This window comes from Boleophthalmus pectinirostris, unplaced genomic scaffold, assembly GCF_026225935.1.
Source record: "Boleophthalmus pectinirostris isolate CB_2022bp ecotype Guang Dong unplaced genomic scaffold, ASM2622593v1 HiC_scaffold_16, whole genome shotgun sequence".
In the NCBI taxonomy this organism is placed as follows: Eukaryota; Metazoa; Chordata; class Actinopteri; order Gobiiformes; family Gobiidae; genus Boleophthalmus; species Boleophthalmus pectinirostris.
The window spans coordinates 37,173,120-37,193,682 of NW_026571095.1; the positions used below are offsets into that span (position 1 = coordinate 37,173,120).

At 42.7% G+C, this 20,563-nt stretch overlaps 2 protein-coding genes across 2 annotated transcripts in view; both read left to right on the forward strand.

Annotated features, from left to right (window-relative positions):
• Positions 1–8,536, forward strand: part of LOC110172529 (extended synaptotagmin-2-like) — a 91,908-nt gene extending 83,372 nt beyond the window's left edge. Inside the window, 4 exon segments of the mRNA XM_055151753.1 lie at positions 788–919; positions 4,590–4,695; positions 5,784–5,833; positions 7,535–8,536. Coding sequence (XP_055007728.1) covers positions 788–919; positions 4,590–4,695; positions 5,784–5,833; positions 7,535–7,586 — 340 coding nt within the window. The 3' untranslated portion in view covers positions 7,587–8,536.
• A 7,452-nt stretch (positions 8,537–15,988) lies between these two features.
• LOC110174215 (receptor-type tyrosine-protein phosphatase N2-like) overlaps positions 15,989–20,563 on the forward strand; it is a 101,110-nt gene continuing 96,535 nt past the window's right edge. The window contains exon 1 of the mRNA XM_055151416.1: positions 15,989–16,076. Within this exon, the coding sequence (XP_055007391.1) occupies positions 15,989–16,076 (88 nt within the window). The remainder of the gene's footprint in view (positions 16,077–20,563) is intronic.

The window sequence follows — 20,563 nt, forward strand, 5'->3', positions numbered from 1 at the left end:
ACTACTACTACTACTACTACTACTACTACTACTACTACTACTACTACTACTACTACTACTACTACTACTACACTACTACTACTACTACTACTACTACTACTACAACTACTACTACTACTACTACTACTACAACTACTACTACTACTACTACTACTACTACTACTACACTACTACTACTACTACTACTACTACTAACTACTACTACTACTACTACACTACTACTACTACTACTACTACTACTACTACTACTACTACTACTACTACTACTACTACTACTACACTTACTTACTACTACTACTACTACTACTACTTACTACTACTTACTACTACGACTACTACTACTACTACTACTGACTACACTACTACTACTACTACTACTACTACTACAACTACTACACTACTACTACTACAACTACACACACTACTACTACTTCTACATATACTACTACTACTACTACTGCTACTAAAATGGAACAGACTCATTGTGGTTGTACACAGCTGCACGTAACACTACAAAAACTAATACTATAGTAGTACTACTATTACTACAAGTACTACCTGTACTTCTGAGGTGGAGCAGGAGAAAGTTTTTCATCTCCACTGTAACAAACACAATCCACAAATAAACATTTATAAATGAAGGTTTAATCTGGAAGTAAAAATAATGAGGAGAACCTGACGCTGTGGCGCCTCCTGGAGGAAAACACACGTCTGTGCAAATGAAAATATTAAAAAGAGAAAAGAGTGAAAACAAAGACTGACTCTAAAGTTGTATTTGTGTTTTCAGAAACCTGATCGCGTTCACGGATCACGGCTCAGACCCGTACGTGCGTCTGTATCTGCTCCCCGACAAACGCCGCTCCGGACGAAGGAAAACCAGCACGTTCAAGAGGACGCTCAACCCCGTCTACGACCAAACGTGAGGAACAACAATCACACTTTTATAAACACAAACAGTTTATATGGTTTAAAACACGTCTACGACCAAACGTGAGCAACAGTCACACTTTAAGACTTTTATAATCACGAACAGTTCAGTTTACATCAGTTCTTCTCAAATAATCCCTGATGTCGGGTGGAGGGCATCACACCACATCGCTTTTTTTTTTTTTTTTTTTGCCGTACTAGAATAAAGTGTAGTTGCACATCCACTACAGTAGTTGGCAGTGGTGAAAGAACAAAAATGTGTGTGTTTGCTGCAGGTGTTCCAATCAGTAGGAGCAAGTAGAGGTTGCTCTTGGAAAAAAGGATCAAAACTCAAACACAACGGACTCCAGGCAACTCCAAAACAGTAGAAAAAGTGAACACATCGCACGAGGAAAAATAGAGTTAAAAGGTTTGTATTTAAATGACCAAGGCCGACATGTTTGGACCTTAACTGGTCTTCATCAGGGTTTAATTAAAACAGAGCCTGGGCGTGGCCTTCAAGTAGAACACATCAACCAATAACAGACTGGAGTCAACTGGAGGCAAACAAAACAGGTGCACAGGACATGGTACAGGCAAAAAAATAAAATAAAAAATTCATAATTTAAAAAAAATTATGATACAAATTATAAATATTAATACATTATTGGTAACAATAATAATGGAAACATTAATGGTAATGATGTGTGTTTGTGTTTTTTTGTTTTGTTTTTTTGCCTGTACCATGTCCTGTTCCTGTGCACCTGTTTTGTTTGCCTCCAATCGACTCCAGCCTGTTATTGGTTGATGTGTTCTACTTGAAGGCCACGCCCAGGCTCTGTTTTAATTAAACCCTGATGAAGACCAGTTAAGGTCCAAACATGTCGGCCTTGGTCATTTAAATACAAACCTTTTAACTCTATTTTTCCTCGTGCGATGTGTTCACTTTTTCTACTGTTTTGGAGTTGCCTGGAGTCCGTTGTGTTTGAGTTGGCAGTGGTGTTCTCGTTTTTTTTTTTTGCACCGAGCGTACTAGGGGTGTGCAAAAATATCGGAATATCGATATGTCGTGTCATTTAATGTGAAGACACAGTATCGATATCGTGGGCGGCTGTAACGATATATCACCAAGAGTATTTTTAGGTGTGTTTTACTAAATTATTTTGTTACAGCTACATTTTTGTTGTTTGTGGAGTGAAAGGAAACTCATTTATGCGACACATTTGACATTTTTACGGTTTTGATGATTAAAATGTTTGTGTTTCATATGAACTTTGCACAAGAAGTGGTTTAACAAAGACTTTTAGAATCACAGACACGATTTAGACTTTACTTTTTATTGAACCGTATCGAATCGATTTGAAATATATCGTATCGAATCGAAAGTTCACTGTATCGAGATATGTATCGTATCGTGGCCTGTGTATCGAGGTCCAAGACGAATAAATAAATACGAGGAACTCAATTTGTGAACTGGACAAAGGTTTATTATTTAGTCAAAAACATTTCTCAGTTCGTCCAAGCTGCTTCTTCAGTTCTGCTCAGACGTTGGTGACACTTCCTTATCTCTACCTGAAGGAGGAGCTAACTACACTGAAACTCCTCTGAAACTCACACACACATTTGCATTTTGACCAGAACTGAAGAAGCAGCTTGGATGAGCTGAGAAACACCTTCAACCAAATAAAATGTGTCCAGTTGACAAATAGAATTTCTCCTTTTGTCGTGGATTCTACCTGAACGACCGAGGGATTTTACACGAGACGAGGAAATGTGACGAAGCGTTTGTAGCGCTCGACGGGAAACGAGGACAGACCGGAATGTTTACTGCGTCGGAAAATGTTGGCAGAGGACAACACGAAGACAAATAAACTACAGCATCACTTAAAGATATTGAGAATATAAATGATACTGTTTATAATCTCGGCGGTTTAGAGTCGAGGGACGCGAGAAGTTTTTTTTTTCTTCCTTGGGGGCGTGGCCTAAATAAATACTCACTACGACGGAAACTGAAACACGTTTGCCGTTTGGTTTTTAAAGGTGGAATTGTGTAAAACCTGACCAAAAAACAGTCTGAAGAGGTTTTAGAATCATCCAGGCATGTTTGAGTAATCTAGTGATCTCTCCCGGGCTCTATTCAAACCCTCCTACAGTTAGCAGTACGAAGTCTGTACAAGGCTCCGCCCACAAGCCTCCGTCACCCACACGACACGACACGACAGTCGACAAGTGAGGTTTTGGTGCATGTGTGTGTTGGGTACACTTATGACCCGCGTGTGTGTGTGTGTGTGTTTAAAATCCGTGTGTGTCTTTAAACCCTGTGTGTGTTTGTGTATCTGTGTGTGTGTGTTTTTTTCCTGTGTGTTTGTGTGTGATTTTTGTGTATCTGTGTGTGTGTGTTTAAATCCTGTGTGATTTTTGTGTGTGTGTCTGTGTGTGTGTTTAAACCCTTTGTGTGTCTTTGTGCGTCTGTGTGTGTGTTTAAACCTTGTGTGTTTGTGTATCTGTTTGTGTGTTTTTTTTTTCCTGTGTTTGTGTTGATCTTTGTGTATCTGTGTGTGTGTGTTTAAACCTTGTGTGTGTTTGTTTTCTCTGTGTGTCTTTGTTTCCTGTGTGTATGTTTGTGTGTGATCTTTGTGTGCCTGTGTGTGTGTCATTATTTTCTCTGTGTGTGTCTTAAACCCCGTGTGTGTTTGTGTGTGATCTTTATGTGTCTCTGTGTGCCTCTTTAAACTCTGTGTGTTTATTTCCTGTGTGTGTGTTTAAATCCTGTGTGTGATCTTTGTGTGATCTTTGTGTGTGTGATCTTTTGTGTGTGATCTTTGTGTGTGATCTTGTGTGATCTTTGTGTGTGTGATCTTTGTGTGTGTGATCTTTTGTGTGTGATCTTGTGTGTGTGATCTTTGTGTGTGTGATCTTTGTGTGTGTGTGTGTGATCTTTGTGTGTGATCTTTGTGTGTGATCTTTGTGTGTGATCTTTGATTTTTGTGTGTGATCTTTGTGTGTGTGATCTTTGTGTGTGTGTGTGATCTTTGTGTGTGTGTGTTGATCTTTTGTGTGTGGTGTGTGATCTTTGTGTGTGATCTCTTTTGTGTGATCTTTGTGTGTGATCTTTGTGTGTGTGATCTTTGTGTGTGTGATCTTTTGTGTGTATCTTTGTGTGTGATCTTTGTGTGTGATCTTTGTGTGTGTGATCTTTGTGTGTGTGTGATCTTTGTGTGTGTGTGTGTGATCTTTGTGTGTGTGATCTTTGTTGTGTGTGATCTTTGTGTGTGTGTGATCTTTGTGTGTGATCTTGTGTGTCTTTGTGTGTGATCTTTGTGTGTGTGTGTGATCTTTGTGTGTGTGATCTTTGTGTGTGTGTGTGTTGTGTGTGTGATCTTTGTGTGATCTTTGTGTGTGTTGTGATCTCTTTGTGTGTGTGTGATCTTTGTGTGTGTGTGATCTTTGTGTGTGTGTGTGATCTTTTGTGTGTGATCTCTTTTGTGTGTGATCTTTGTGTGTGATCTTTGTGTGTGCTTTGTGTGTGATCTTTGTGTGTGATCTTTTGTGTGTGATCTTTGTGTGTGTGTGTGATCTTTGTGTGTGTGTGTGATCTTTGTGTGTGTGATCTTTGTGTGTGATCTTTGTGTGTGTGATCTTTGTGTGTGATCTTTGTGTGTGATCTTTTGTGTGTGTGTCAGGTTTGAGTTCAGCGTGTCCTTGGTGGAGCTGCACAGACGAACTCTGGACGTGGCCGTGAAGAACGGAGGAAGTCTCCTGTCCAAACACAAGGGTCTCCTGGGGAAGGTACGTCCTCCTGAAACCTGCTCCACACCTGAAACCTGCTCCACACCTGAAACCTGCTCCACACCTGAAACCTGCTCCACACCTGAAACATACTCCACACCTGAAACCTGCTCCACACCTGAAACATCTCACACCTGAAAACTGCTCCACACCTGAAACCTGCTCCACACCTGAAACTGCTCCACACCTGAAACCTGAAACCACACCTGAAACCTGCTCCACACCTGAAACATGCTCCACACCTGAAACATACTCCACACCTGAAACCTGCTCCACACCTGAAACATGCTCCACACCTGAAACATGCTCCACACCTGAAACCTGCTCCACACCTGAAACCTGCTCCACACCTGAAACCTGCTCCACACCTGAAACATACTCCACACCTGAAACCTGCTCCACACCTGAAACCTGCTCCACACCTGAAACATACTCCACACCTGAAACATACTCCACACCTGAAACATACTCCACACCTGAAACCTCTCCACACCTGAAACATAAACATGCTCCACACCTGAAAACCTTCCACACCTGAAACCTGCTCACACCTGAAACATGCTGAAACCACACCTGAAACATGCTCCACACCTGAAACATGCTCCACACCTGAAACCACACCTGAAACTCCACACCTGAAACATACTCCACACCTGAAACATTGCTCCACACCTGAAACACACCTGCCTCCACACCTGAAACCTGCTCCACACCTGAAACCTGCTCCACACTGAAACCTGCTCCACACCTGAAACATACTCCACACCTGAAACATACTCCACACCTGAAACCTGCTCCACACCTGAAACATACTCCACACCTGAAACATGCTCCACACCTGAAACCTGCTCCACACCTGAAACATACTCCACACCTGAAACATGCTCCACACCTGAAACATGCTCCACACCTGAAACCTGCTCCACACCTGAAACATACTCCACACCTGAAACCTGCTCCACACCTGAAACCTGCTCCACACCTGAAACATGCTCCACACCTGAAACATGCTCCTCTTCTTCAGACCTGAGCGTTTTTAAACCCGTTTCAGTTCAGACGATGATGTTTTGTTTCTGTTTCTGTTTCAGGTTCTGGTGGATCTGACTCATGACGACATCACTAAAGGATGGACACAGTGGTGAGTGACTCAGACACACAAACACACAAACACACACACACACACACACACACACACACACACACACACACACACAAACACACACACACAAACACAAACACACACACACACACACACACACACACACACACACACACACACAAACACAAACACACACACACACACACACACACACACACACACAAACACAACACACAAACACACAAACACAGACACACAAACACACAAACACAAACACAGACACACAACACAACACACAAACACACAAACACACAGACACACAACACACAACACACAACACACAACACACACAACACACAACACACACAACACAGACACACAGACACAACACACACAGACACACAAACACACAAACACAAACACAACACGACACACAAACACACACACACACAAACACACAAACACGACACACAAACACACACACAGACACAAACAAACACACACAAACACAGACACACAAACACACAACACGACACACAAACACACAACACGACACACAAACACACAACACGACACACAAACACACAACACGACACACAAACACACAACACGACACACAAACACACAAACACAGACACACAAACACACACACACACAAACACACAACACAAACACACACACACACACAAACACACACACACACAGACACACAAACACACACACACACACAACACACAAACACACAAAAACACAACACACAAACACACACAAACACACACAAACACAGACACACAAACACACAGACACACAAACACACACAAACACAAAAACACACAAACACAGACACACAAACACACAGACACACAAACACACAACACACAAACACACAAACACACAAACACACAACACACAAACACACACAACACAACACACACAACACACAAACACACAAAACACACAAAACACACAAACACACAAACACAAACAACACAAACACAACACACAAACACACAAACACACAAACACACAAACACACAACACACAAACACACAAACACACAACACACACACAAACACACACAAACACACACACACACAAACACACAAACACACAAACACACACACACAAACACACAAACACACAAACACACAACACACACACACACACACACAAACACACACACACACACACACACACACACAACACACACACACACACACACACAACACACAAATTTAGATTGTGTGTGATTTTGTGCGTTGTGTGTGGTTTATTTTGTGTGTTTGATTTTGTGCGTTTTGTGTGTTTGATTTTATGCGTTGTTTGTGTGTGTTTTATATTCTGTGAATTTGTGTGTGTGATTTTGTGTATTTGTGTGTTTTAGTTTGTGTGTTTTATTGTGTGCGTTTGATTTTGTGCGTTGTTTGTGTGTTTAATTGTGCGTTGTTTGTGTGCGTTTAATTGTGTGTGTTTTTTGTGTGTTTTATATTTTGTGCGTTGTTTGTGTGTTTAATTGTGTGTGTTTTATTTTGTGCGTTTTTGTGTGTTTTGTTGTGTGTGTGTTGTTTGTGTTTTATATTTTGTGTGTTTGTTGTGTGTTTAATTGTGTGTGTTTGTTGTGTGTTTAATTGTGTGTTGTGTGTGTGTGTGTGTGTTTAATTGTGTGTTTAATTGTGTGTTGTTGTGTGTTTAATTGTGTGTGTTGTGTGTTTAATTGTGTGTGTTTGTTGTGTGTTTCAGGTATGAGCTGAGCGAGGACGGGCTGAACAAACCGCCGCTGATGTCGCTTTAGACCTCGTCACATGTCGTCGTCACATGTCGTCGTCACATGTCGTCGTCACATGTCGTCGTCACATGTCGTCGTCACATGACCTCGTCACATGACCTCGTCACATGACCTCGTCACATGACCAGCTCCGCGCACCTTTAATTCACTTTATTTACTACGGCAAACACACACACACACAGACACGCCCCCATCACGGTCGCCTCCCCTTTAAGACGGCGCAGGTTAAAGGGGCGGGCGCCTGACTCCGCCTTTTATTTTATTCTTTTTATCGACACATTTGTACAAACGCTCAGACCCCGGTTTTCGTTTTACGTTTTTTTTTTTTCTTAAACTTGTACAATTCCAAAGACGCTGAAACATGCCAAAGAAATCACAAGTATTTCACGCATTTTTTATTATTTTTTTACTTTTTTATTTCACTTTAAAGCTGCGCTGAGTCACTTTTCTTGCTTGTTACCATGGTGATATTATAGCTTAACCTGGAAAGTCCCAAAGTGCATAAAAAATATCAATCTTGCTTTTTAAAAAAAAAAAATTATTTTACTTTTTTTATCACTTGAAATCTTTGCTCTTTGCTGTGCGTGGGCTCGCCTCTCCGCAGCTCTGACCCGTTTCCATGGAGATAAAGAGAAATAGGAGACTGTGGGACATTCCAGCGCAGACTCCAGAAAAGTGACGGAGTGCGGCTTTAACGTCTGCGAGCGGCTGCACTGCAAAAAAAACTCGACGACGTACAAGAGTCAAAATTACACAAACTCTGAGTCTGAAGTCGTTTCTTTAATAAATCCAGTTTTAAATATTTTTTTAAAATTGTCTTTAAAATGTTAAAATTCTTTAATATAATTATTATTTTTTTTACTTGTTTTGATCCATTTTGTAATTTATTTCAAGCTTGTTTTTCTTGTCAAATAAATGTTAAAATTAAAAAGATCCTGCACATAAACTAAACATGATCCTGAGAGATTTGGTTTAGTCCTGGTTTAGTCTTGGTTTAGTCTTGGGTTAGACCTGGTTTAGACTTGGGTTTAGACCTGGTTTAGACCTGGTTTAGTCCTGGTTGGTTTTTGTTGGTTGGTCTTTTTTTGGGTTTTTTGGGTCTGTTTAGTCCTTTTTTTGGACCTGTTTTAGTCCTGGTTTTAGTCCTGGTTTAGTCCTGGTTTAGACTGGTTTTAGTCCAGGTTTGGTTTAGTTCTGGTTTACCAGGGTTAGACCAGGTTTAGTTTTGGGTTGGTCTTGAGTTGTTTCCTGGTTTTAGACCTTTTTAGTTTTGTTTATTTAACCTTTTAGTTCTGGTTAGTCTGGGTTTAGACCAGGTTTAGTCCTGGTTTAGTTCTGGTTTAGACCTGGTTTAGACCTGGTTTAGTCCTGGTTTAGACTGGTTTAGACTTGGCCTGGTTTAGTCCTGGTTTAGTCCTGGTTTAGACCTGGTTTAGTCCTTGGTTTTAGTCCTGGTTTAGTCCTGGTTTAGACCTGGTTTAGTCCTGGTTTAGTCCTGGTTTAGACCTGGTTTTAGTCCTGGTTTAGTTTAGTCCTGGTTTAGTCCTGGTTTAGTCCTGGTTTAGTCCTGGTTTAGACCTGGTTTAGTCCTGGTTTAGTCCTGGTTTAGTCTTGGTTTAGTCCTGGTTTAGACCCTGGTTAGTTCTGGTTTTAGACCTGGTTTAGTCCTGGTTTAGTCTTTGGTTTTAGACCTGGTTTAGTCCTGGTTTAGTCCTGGTTTAGACCTGGTTTAGTCCTGGTTTAGTCCTGGTTTAGTCTTGGTTTAGACCTGGTTTAGTCCTGGTTTAGTCCTGGTTTAGTTTTAGTCCTGGTTTAGTTTGGTTTAGTCCTGGTTTAGTCCTGGTTTAGTCCTGGTTTAGTCCTGGTTAGACCTGGTTTAGTCTTGGTTTAGTCCTGGTTTAGACCTGGTTTAGACCTGGTTTAGTTCCTGGTTTAGTCCTGGTTTAGAGTCCTGGTTTAGTCCTGGTTTTAGTCCTGGTTTAGACCTGGTTTAGAGTCCTGGTTTAGTCCTGGTTTAGTCTCGTGTTTTTAGTCCTGGTTTAGACCTGGTTTAGTCCTGGAGGTTCCTGGTTTAGTCCTGGTTTAGTCCTGGTTTAGTCCTGGTTTAGTCCTGGTTTAGAGAACCTGGTTTAGTCCTGGTTTAGTCTGGTTTAGACCTGGTTTAGTCCTGGTTTAGTCCTGGTTTAGACTGGTTTAGTCCTGGTTTAGACGTTTTTAGTCCTGGTTTAGAGTCCCTAGGTTTTAGACCTGGTTTAGTCCTGGTTTAGTCCTGTGGTTTAGTGGTTTAGTCCCTGGTTTAGTTTTAGTCCTGGTTTAGTCCTGGTTTAGTCTGGTTTAGTCTTGGTCCTGGTTTAGTCCTGGTTTTAGTCTTGGGTTTAGTCCTGGTTTAGTCTGGTTTAGACTGGTTTAGTCCTGGTTTAGACCTGGTTTAGTCCTGGTTTAGTCCTGGTTTAGTCCCTGTTTTAGACCTGGTTTAAGTCCTGGTTTAGTCCTTTTGTTTAGACCTGGTTTAGTCCTGGTTTAGTCCTGGTTTAGTCCTGGTTTAGACCCTGGTTTAGACCTGGTTTAGTCCCTGTTTAGTCCTGGTTTAGTCCCTGGTTTAGACCTGGTTTAGTCCTGGTTTAGACCTGGTTTAGACCTGGTTAGTCCCTCTGGTTTAGTCCTCCTGGTTTAGACCTGGTTTAGACCTGGTTTAGTCGGTTTTAGTCCTGGTTTAGTCCTGGTTTAGACCTGGTTTAGTCCTGGTTTATTTTAGTTCCTGGTTTAGTTTTTAGACCTGCCTGTTTAGTCCTGGTTTAGTCCTGGTTTAGACCTGGTTTAGTCCTGGTTTAGTCCTGGTTTAGTCCTGGTTTAGATCCTGGTTTAGTCCTGGTTTAGTCCTGGTTTAGACCTGGTTTAGTCCTGGTTTTAGTCCTGGTTTAGGGTTTAGTTCCTGGTTAGTAGTCCTGGTTTAGTAGTCCTGGTTTAGTTACCTGGTTTAGTCCTGGTTTAGTCCTGGTTTAGTCCTTGGTTTAGACCTGGTTTAGTCCTGGTTTAGTCTGGTTTAGTCTGGTTTAGTGGTTTAGTCCCTGGTTTTAGTCCTGGTTTAGACCTGGTTTAGACTCCTGGTTTAGTCCTGGTTTAGTCCTGGTTTAGTCCTGGTTTAGTCCCTGGTTTAGTCCCTGGTTTAGTGACCTGGTTTAGTCCTGGTCCTTAGACCTGGTTTTTAGTCCTGGTTTAGTCCTGGTTTAGACCTGGTTTAGTCCTGGTTTAGTCCTGTTTAGTTGGTTTTAGTTCTGGTTTAGTCCTGGTTTAGTCCTGGTTTAGAGGTTTAGTCCTGGTTTAGGTTTAGACCTGGTTTAGTCCTGGTTTAGTCCTGGTTTAGACCTGGTTTAGACCTGGTTTAGTCCTGGTTTAGTCCTGGTTTAGACCTGGTTTAGACCTGGTTTAGTCCTGGTTTAGGTTTGTTTAGTCCTGGTTTAGTCTGGTTTAGTCCTGGTTTAGACTGGTTTTAGACCTCCTGGTTTAGTCCTGGTTTAGTCCCTGGTTTAGTCCTGGTTTAGTCCTGGTTTAGTCCTGGTTTAGTCCTGGTTTAGACCTGGTTTAGACCTGGTTTAGTCTGGGTTTAGTCCTGGTTTTTTTAGTCCTGGTTTAGAGGTTTAGTCCTGGTTTAGTCCTGGTTTAGTCCTGGTTTAGTCTGGTTTAGACCTGGTTTTAGTCCTGGTTTAGTCCTGGTTTAGTTTTTAGTCCTGGGTTTAGACCTGGTTTAGACCTGGTTTAGTCCTGGTTTAGACCTGGTTTAGACCTGGTTTAGTCCTGGTTTAGTCCCTGGTTTAGTCTGGTTTTAGTCCTGGTTTAGACCTGGTTTAGTCCTGGTTTAGTACCTGGTTTAGACCTGGTTTAGTCCTGGTTTAGTCCTGGTTTAGTCCTGGTTCTTTGGTTTAGTCCTGGTTACCTGGTTTAAGTCCTGGTTTAGTCCTGGTTTAGTCCTGGTTTAGTCCTGGTTTAGACCTGGTTGTTTTAGTCCTGGTTTAGGTTTAGACCTGGTTTAGACCTGGTTTAGTCCTGGTTTAGTCCTGGTTTAGTCCTGGTTTAGACCTGGTTTAGACCTGGTTTAGTCCTGGTTTAGTCTTGGTTTAGTCCTGGTTTAGTCTTGGTTTAGACCTGGTTTAGTCCTGGTTTAGTCCTGGTTTAGTCCTGGTTTTAGAGTCCTGGTTTAGTCCTTGTTTAGTCCTTGTTTAGACCTGGTTTAGACCTGGTTTAGACCTGGTTTAGTCTTGGTTTAAGACCTGGTTTAGACCTGGTTTAGTCCTGGTTTAGTCCTGGTTTAGTCCTGGTGGTTTAGTCCTGGTTTAGACCTGGTTTAGTTCCTTGTTTAGTCCTGGTTTAGTCCTGGTTTAGACCTGGTTTAGTCCTGGTTTAGTCCTGGTTTAGACCTGGTTTAGTCCTTGGTTAGGGTTTAGACCTGGTTTAGTCTTGGTTTAGTCCTGGTTTAGTTAGTCCTGGTTTAGACCTGGTTTAGTCTTTTAGTCCTGGTTTAGTCCTTGGTTTAGTCTTGGTTTAGACCTGGTTTAGTCCTGGTTTAGTCCTGGTTTAGACCTTGGTTTAGTCCTTGGTTTAGTCCTTGACCTTTAGTCCTGGTTTAGACCTGGTTTAGTCCTGGTTTAGTCCTGGTTTAGTCCTGGTTTAGACCTGGTTTAGTCCTGGTTTAGTCCTGGTTTAGTCCTGGTTTAGTTTAGTCCTGGTTTAGACCTGGTTTAGTCCTGGTTTAGACCTGGTTTAGTCCTGGTTTAGACCTGGTTTAGACCTGGTTTAGGGTTTAGTCTTGGTTTAGACCTGGTTCAGTCGTGTTTTAAAGTGGTCATAATGTTTTGGCTCTTCGTTGCTTTAAACACCTTTTATTGTTTTTAAAGATCTTGTTTCTCGTAACGACTCAGATTTTTATTCCACTTCAGTTTCTTCAGTTTTTGTCCAAACATCAGACTCTTTGTTTGTTTGTTTGTTTGTTTGTTTAAATCCTGATCTCGGTCTCGTCCTGAGTCTCGTCGTGGGCAGATTCTCGGGACGTGGAGCTTCATAAAGATGAAACGTAATAAAAATCCAAGTGGAATAACGTGTGGTGATATAAATGTGTAAAGGTCTGTGTGTGTAAAGGTCTGTGTGTGTGAAGTGGTGTTTGTGTCGCCGCTTCGCCTCTGGGACGACGCTTCTGTTCAACTCGTGCCTTAAACTGACAAACCCAGAGGAATTCCACTGTCCCGTCACTGCACCTCTTTATTTGAATTGTATTTTCATTGTATTTTCATTAAAAGAGCTTTGTTCAGCTACGCAACTTCACTCTGTGTCTCTTTATTCTCAAACTGCAAAAAAAACTAAAACAAGAAAAAAGTGTGTTTTTAAAGGTTTTAAAATGACACAAATCTGACTCCTGTGACGTTTAAATCAGGTCCTGACGTCGCTTCCTCCTCAAAAACAAACCTGGACTTTTGTGGTTTTTTGTTAGTCCTGGTTTAGACCTGGTTTAGACCTGGTTTAGACCTGGTTTAGACCTGGTTTAGACCTGGTTTAGTCCTGGTTTAGACCTGGTTTAGTCCTGGTTTAGACCTGGTTTAGTCCTGGTTTTAGTCCTGGTTTAGACCTTGGTTTAGTTCCTGGTTTAGACCTGGTTTAGACCTGGTTTAGTGGTTTAGACCTGGTCTGGTTTAGACCTGGTTTAGACTTGTTTAGACCTGGTTTAGACGTGGTCTAGACCTGGTTTAGACCTGGTTTAGACTTGGCCTAGACCAGGTTTAGTTTTGGGTTGGACTTATCTTGGACCTACTGTATCTTAGACCAGTTTTAGTCTTGGATAAAACCTTTGTTTTACATCTTTTAGATTTAGTTTAGACCTGGTTTAGTCCTGGTTTAGTCCTGGTTTAGACCTTGTTTAGACCCCTGGTTTAGACCTGGTTTAGTCCTGGTTTAGTCCTTGTTTACGCTTGGGTTAGACCTGATTTAGATCTGGTTTAGACCTGGTTTAGAGTCCTGATTTAGTTCTGGTTTAGTCCTGGTTTAGTCCTGGTTTAGTCCTGGTTTAGTCCTGGTTTAGTCCTGGTTTAGTCCTGGTTTAGACCTGGTTTAGTCCTGGTTTAGTCCTGGTTTAGACCTGTTTAGACCTGGTTTAGTCCTGGTTTAGAGTCCTGGTTTAGTCCTGGTTTAGTCCTGGTTTAGTCCTGGTTTAGACCTGGTTTAGTCCTGGTTTAGACCTGGTTTAGTCCTGGTTTAGACCTGGTTTAGTCCTGGTTTAGTCCTGGTTTAGTCCTGGTTTAGACCTGGTTTAGACCTGGTTTAGTCCTGGTTTAGTCCTGGTTTAGTCTTGTTTAGACCTGGTTTAGACCTGGTTTAGTCCTGGTTTAGTCCTGGTTTAGTCCTGGTTTAGACCTGGTTTAGTCCTGGTTTAGTCCTTGTCCTGGTTTAGACCTTGGTTTAGTCCTGGTTTAGTCCTGGTTTAGTCCTGGTTTAGACCTGGTTTAGTCCTGGTTTAGTCCTGGTTTAGTCCTGGTTTAGACCTGGTTTAGACCTGGTTTAGTCCTGGTTTAGTCCTGGTTTAGTCTTGGTTTAGTCTTGGTTTAGACCTGGTTCAGTCGTGTTTTAAAGTGGTCATAATGTTTTGGCTCTTCGTTGCTTTAAACACCTTTTATTGTTTTTAAACATCTTGTTTCTCGTAACGACTCAGATTTTTATTCCACTTCAGTTTCTTCAGTTTTTGTCCAAACATCAGACTCTTTGTTTGTTTGTTTGTTTGTTTGTTTAAATCCTGATCTCGGTCTCGTCCTGAGTCTCGTCGTGGGCAGATTCTCGGGACGTGGAGCTTCATAAAGATGAAACGTAATAAAAATCCAAGTGGAATAACGTGTGGTGATATAAATGTGTAAAGGTCTGTGTGTGTAAAGGTCTGTGTGTGTGAAGTGGTGTTTGTGTCGCCGCTTCGCCTCTGGGACGACGCTTCTGTTCAACTCGTGCCTTAAACTGACAAACCCAGAGGAATTCCACTGTCCCGTCACTGCACCTCTTTATTTGAATTGTATTTTCATTGTATTTTCATTAAAAGAGCTTTGTTCAGCTACGCAACTTCACTCTGTGTCTCTTTATTCTCAAACTGCAAAAAAAACTAAAACAAGAAAAAAGTGTGTTTTTAAAGGTTTTAAAATGACACAAATCTGACTCCTGTGACGTTTAAATCAGGTCCTGACGTCGCTTCCTCCTCAAAAACAAAACCTGGACTTTTGTGGTTTTTGTTAGTCCTGGTTTAGACCTGGTTTAGTCCTGGTTTAGTCCCTGGTTTTAGACCTGGTTTAGTCCTGGTTTAGTCCTGGGTTTAGACCTGGTTTAGACCTGGTTTAGTCCTGGTTTAGTCCTGGTTTAGACCTGGTTTAGACCTGGTTTTAGTCCTGGTTTAGTTCTGGTTTAGTCCTGGTTTAGTCCTGGTTTAGTTCTGGTTTAGTCCTGGTTTAGACCTGGTTTAGTCCTGGTTTAGTCCTGGTTTAGTCCTGGTTTAGTCCTGGTTTAGTCCTTGTTTTAGTCCTGGTTTAGACCTGGTTTAGTCTTGTTTTAGTCCTGGTTTAGTCTTTGTTTAGACCCCCTTTAGTCTTGTTAGTCCTGGTTTAGTTCTGGTTTAGTTCTGGCTTAGTTCTGATTTAGTCCTGGTTTAGTCCTGATTTAGTCTTGTTTTAGTCCTGGTTTAGTCCTGGTTTAGTCCTGGTTTAGTCCTGGTTTAGATTCAATAAGTAGAATTACCGAGGAAAAAAAAAAAAAAAAAAAGTGATATAGCCCAAAATGTGAAAACAGGAAAATGGCACCATGTAATCCATTTATTTCAGTAAAGTAACTGTAATCCAATTACCACTCACTGAAACAGTAACTGTAACTGAATACAGTTACTCATCATTTGTACTCTGATTACTCCAGTACATGTAATCTGTTACTCCACTACACTGTGTTTTACATTTATCTTTAAATATAATCTGCATTTTTAGAATTATTTAAAATCAGAATAAAAAACAAATAAAACTCTGAAATGTTTAATGTTTTATATAAATGTTCTTTTATCTTTCGTTGGTGCAGATTCTGTTCATGTCGTGTTTTACTTTGAAACTGTCCGCGCCGTTCGTGTTTTATTGTGAAAGTGCGCGCGCTGTTTCCGCCGCGCAGCTGCTGGAGCGGCAGATCACGCCCATCGTCCCCGCGCCCCGCCGCCTCCGCTCGGCTCCATCCTCTCTCCTCCTCCGCTGTCTCCTCCCCGCCTACATCCTCCTCCAGCCCCGGGACCCTTCCGCGGCTCCTCGGCGGCTCCTTTGGCGGCTCCTTTGGCGGCTCCTCTTCGCGCGCGCGGACCATGGCCTTGTAGCGCGGTGTCTGTTCGGTTCCAGTGGGTTTTTTGACGCGCGGCCATGGCTCCTCTCCGCCCGCTCCACCTGCTCCTGCTGCTCCCCGCCGCCCTGCGCTTCCTCCGGGCGGCGGCGGCGGACCCCACGTACGGTGAGTGTGTCCGCGGCTCCGGGCCTCACCGCGGCTCGGGGACTCGGGACTCGGGGCTGTCGGTGCTTTTTTTCTGTCCACACTTCCAGAAAAGCTCCAGGCGCCCGCAGCTTCACCTGTGGCGGAGTCTGATTCACGCAGCTTCAGCCTCACGGGACATTAACGCGTTTATTAAAAAGAAAAACAAAAACAGGATCGTTTTTTTTTGTTTGTTTTTTTTTTTTTGTGTGGATAAAATGAGATCAAACCGTCACGCGCGCGTCTTTTAGGCCTCGTTAGCTCCTCGGTGTTTACCAGCGCTTCTCCCCCAGACCTGTTATTACCTCCATTTCCTCTCCTCATCATTCCCATTGTGTGTTTGTGTTTCTATTTGTGTTTTATTTTTAATTTTGTTTGTGTTTGAAAGAAACGAAGCTCAGATTTAATCACATTTGTTCATTTCCATCGATATAAGAGCTCGTTTCATTTCGATATCATTTTATAGAACAAATGTAACAACAAAATACTCTTAAAATACTCTTAAAATTGACTATTGTTACTACTACTATTACTTAGGGCTGTGCAAAAATATCGGAATATCGATATATCGTATTAATGCACATCGTTTAATGTGATGATACAGTATCGATCTATCACCAAGAGTATTTTTAAGTGTGTTTTACTAAATTATTTTGTTACAGCTACAGTTTTGTTGCTTGTGGAGTAAAAGGAAACTCATTTATGCGACACATTTGACATTTTTACTGTTTTGAGGATTTAAATGTTTGTGTTTCGTATGAACTTTGCACAAGAAGAAATCGTTTAACAAAGACACGATTTAGACTTTATTTTTTATATCATATCGAATTGAAAGTGCACTGTATCGAGATATGTATCGTATCGTGGCCTGTGTATCGAGATGTGTATCGTATCGTGGCCTGTGTATCGAGGTGTGTATCGTATCGTGGCCTGTGTATCGAGGTGTGTATCGTATCGTGGCCTGTGTATCGAAATGTGTATCGTATCGTGGCCTGTGTATCGAGGTGTGTATCGTATCGTGGCCTGTGTATCGAGGTGTGTATCGTATCGTGTGCCTGTGTATCGAGGTGTGTATCGTATCGTGGCCTATGTATCGAGATGTGTATCGTATCGTGGCCTGTGTATCGAGTATATGTATCGTATCGTGGCCTGTGTATCGAGATGTGTATCGTATCGTGGCCTGTGTATCGGTGTGTATCGTATCGTGCCTGTGTATCGAGTGTTTATCGTATCGTGGCCTGTGTATCGAGGTATGTATCGTATCGTGGCCTGTGTATCGAGGTGTGTATCGTATCGTGGCCTGTGTATCGAAGTGTGTATCGTATCGTGGCCTGTGTATCGAGTGTGTGTATCGTATCGTGGCCTGTGTATCGAGGTGTGTATCGTATCGTGGCCTGTGTATCGAGGTGTGTATCGTATCGTGGCCTGTGTATCGAGGTGTGTATCGTATCGTGGCCTGTGTATCGAGGTGTTTATCGTATCGTGGCCTGTGTATCGAGGTGTGTATCGTATCGTGGCCTGTGTATCGAAGTGTTTATCGTATCGTGGCCTGTGTATCGAGATGTGTATCGTATCGTGGCCTGTGTATCGAGGCGTGTATCGTATCGTGGCCTGTGTATCGAGGCGTGTATCGTATCGTGGCCTGTGTATCGAGGTGTGTATCGTATCGGCAACTTCTTAATGATACCCAGCCCTACTACTACTACTACTACTACTGCTGCTGCTTCTGTGTAACTTGTGGTAAAATGAAGTTATTGTTGAATTTCTTTAAGTAGATTTGCCAAGTTGTTCAAATTTCTCCAGTTAAAATGTTTCTGTGTTTTTGTTGTTTTGATAAATAATGATTTTTAAAGTGTTTTTGTTTTGTTTTGTTTTTTGTTTCTGAAGTCGGAGTCGTGTAGAGAAAATGTTCCAGTGTTTTGTTGTTTTGTTTATTTTTTTTTTTAATCTGCACTTTTCATCTGGAGACAGGAGGGTTTCCCGGGGTAACCACCTCTCTCTCTCTCTCCATCCCTCCGTCCCTCGTTTCTCTCCGTCTTTCTCACTCTCCCTCCGTCGTCTACGCTCCTTCCTCGCCTCTCGCTTCTTCTCTTTTGCTTCCTCCCTTCCTTCATCTCCCCTCCTCTTTCTATCTCCTTTCTCTTATCCCTCCCTCCTTCTTTTTCCTCTTTCTCTCTCTTCCCCTCCCTCTTTCCTCTTCTCTCTCTCTTCATCTCCCCTCCTCTCTTTCTCCCTCTGCCTCGTCTCTCTTTCTCTTTCCTCCACCCCCCTCCCCCTCTCTTTTCTCTCTCTCTCTCTGTTACATAACGCACAGACTCCGTGTTTTCATGTCTCCAGGTTCAGACGAAGAGCAAACGATTCACCTCAAACGATTCATCTCAAACGATTCACCTCAAACGATTCACCTCAGACGATTCACCTCAAACGATTCATCTCAAACGATTCACCTCAAACGATTCACCTCAGACGATTCACCTCAAACGATTCACCGCAAACGATTCATCTCAAACGATTCACCTCAAGTGATTCACCTCAAACGATTCACCTCAAACGATTCACTGCAAACGATTCACCTCAGACGATTCACCTCAAACGATTCACCTCAGACGATTCACCTCAAACGATTCATCTCAAACGATTCACCTCAAACGATTCACCTCAGACGATTCACCTCAAATGATTCATCTCAAACGATTCACCACAAACGATTCACCTCAAACGATTCAGCGCAAACGATTCATCTCAAACGATTCACCGCAAACAGTTCACCTCAAACGATTCACCTCTTGCTCTGATTGGTCCGAACGCTCCACGCCGCGCTCTGATTGGTGCCCATGAGCCAATGACACAGATCCTGATAACACCGTGACTCAGTCTTGTGTTCAGTTCAGATTTGATCCTGGTTTTGTGTAAACAGGGAAAGTTCTGATTAGAGACTCAGAGTTTAAAGGAAGTGAGTCTGAGTCAGAGCGTGTCCTCACTGAGCTCACAAACTCCTCAACAACACACTGTTTCTATTAAAGCTCCACTCTGGAACATCACATGAACCAGACCAGGGCCAGGGCCAGGGCCAGGTCTGAAGTCAAGTCTGAACAAAACAAAAGTGGAAAAACCAGGACTAAACCAGAACTAAACCAGGTCTAAAACAGGACTAAACCAAGACTGAATCAGGACTAAACAGGACTAAACCAAGACTGAATCAGGACTAAACCAGGTCTAAACCAGGATTAAACCAAGTCTAAACCCGGACTAAACCAAGTCTAAACCAGGACTAAACCAGGTCTAAACCAGGACTAAACCAGGACTAAACCAGGATTAAACCAGGACTAAACCAGGTTTAAACAAGGTCTCAACCAGGACTAAACCGGGATTAAACCAGGACTAAACCAAAACTGAATCAAGACTAAACCAGGATTAAACCAGAACTAGTCCAGGTCTAAACTAGGTCCAGACCAGGTCCAGTCCAGGTCCAGTTCAGATAGTCCAGGTCTAGTCTTGGTCTAGTCCAGTCCAGGTCCAGTTCAGGTACAGTTCAGATCCAGTCCAGGTCTAGTCCAGGTCTAGTCCAGGTGTAGTCCAGGTCTAGTCCAGGTCTAGTCCAGGTGTAGTCCGGGCCTGTTGTCCAGGTCTAGTCCAGGTCTAGTCCAGGCCTCTAGTCCAGGTCTAGTCCAGGTCTAGTCCAGGTGTAGTCCAGGTCTAGTCCAGGTCTAGTCCAGGCCTGTAGTCCAGGCCTGTAGTCCAGGTCTAGTCCAGGTCTAGTCCAGGCCTGTAGTCCAGGTCTAGTCCAGGTCTAGTCCAGGTCTGTCAGGTCTAGTCCAGGTCTAGTCCAGGTCTAGTCCAGGTCTCGTCCAGGCCTGTAGTCCAGGTCTAGTCCAGGTCTGTAGTCCAGGTCTAGTCCAGGTCTAGTCCAGGTGTAGTCCGGGCCTGTAGTCCAGGTCTAGTCCAGGTCTAGTCCAGGTCTAGTCCAGGTCTAGTCTGGGTCTGTGGTCCAGGTCTAGTCCAGGTCTAGTCCAGGTCTAGTCCAGGCCTGTAGTCCAGGTCTAGTCCGGGTCTAGTCCAGGTCTAGTCCAGGTCTAGTCCAGGTCTAGTCCAGGCCTGTAGTCCAGGTCTAGTCCAGGTCTGGTCCAGGTCTAGTCCAGGTCTAGTCCAAGTCTAGTCCAGGTCTAGTCCAGGTCTGTGGTCTGGGCTGGTTTGTGTTTGTTGGGTCAGTGCGTCGTGTTTCTGGAGGTGACTCTGTGTTTACACTGGACCAGGTGCATCATGGGAAGTGGAGTTTAATCACTGTGTCTGATGTTTCTTCATATATATTTTATAAAAACATCTCCTGGGGTCAAAATAAACCGTCTGTGTTCAGTCTGTGTTTTATTATGAAGCGTTTTACTGTCAGTGAATCAGGAAGTGCACAGTTAGCATACTAGTTGTTGTTAGTTTCACTGCGACTCTTCCGTTTTTCACGTTTTTTTAAAGAG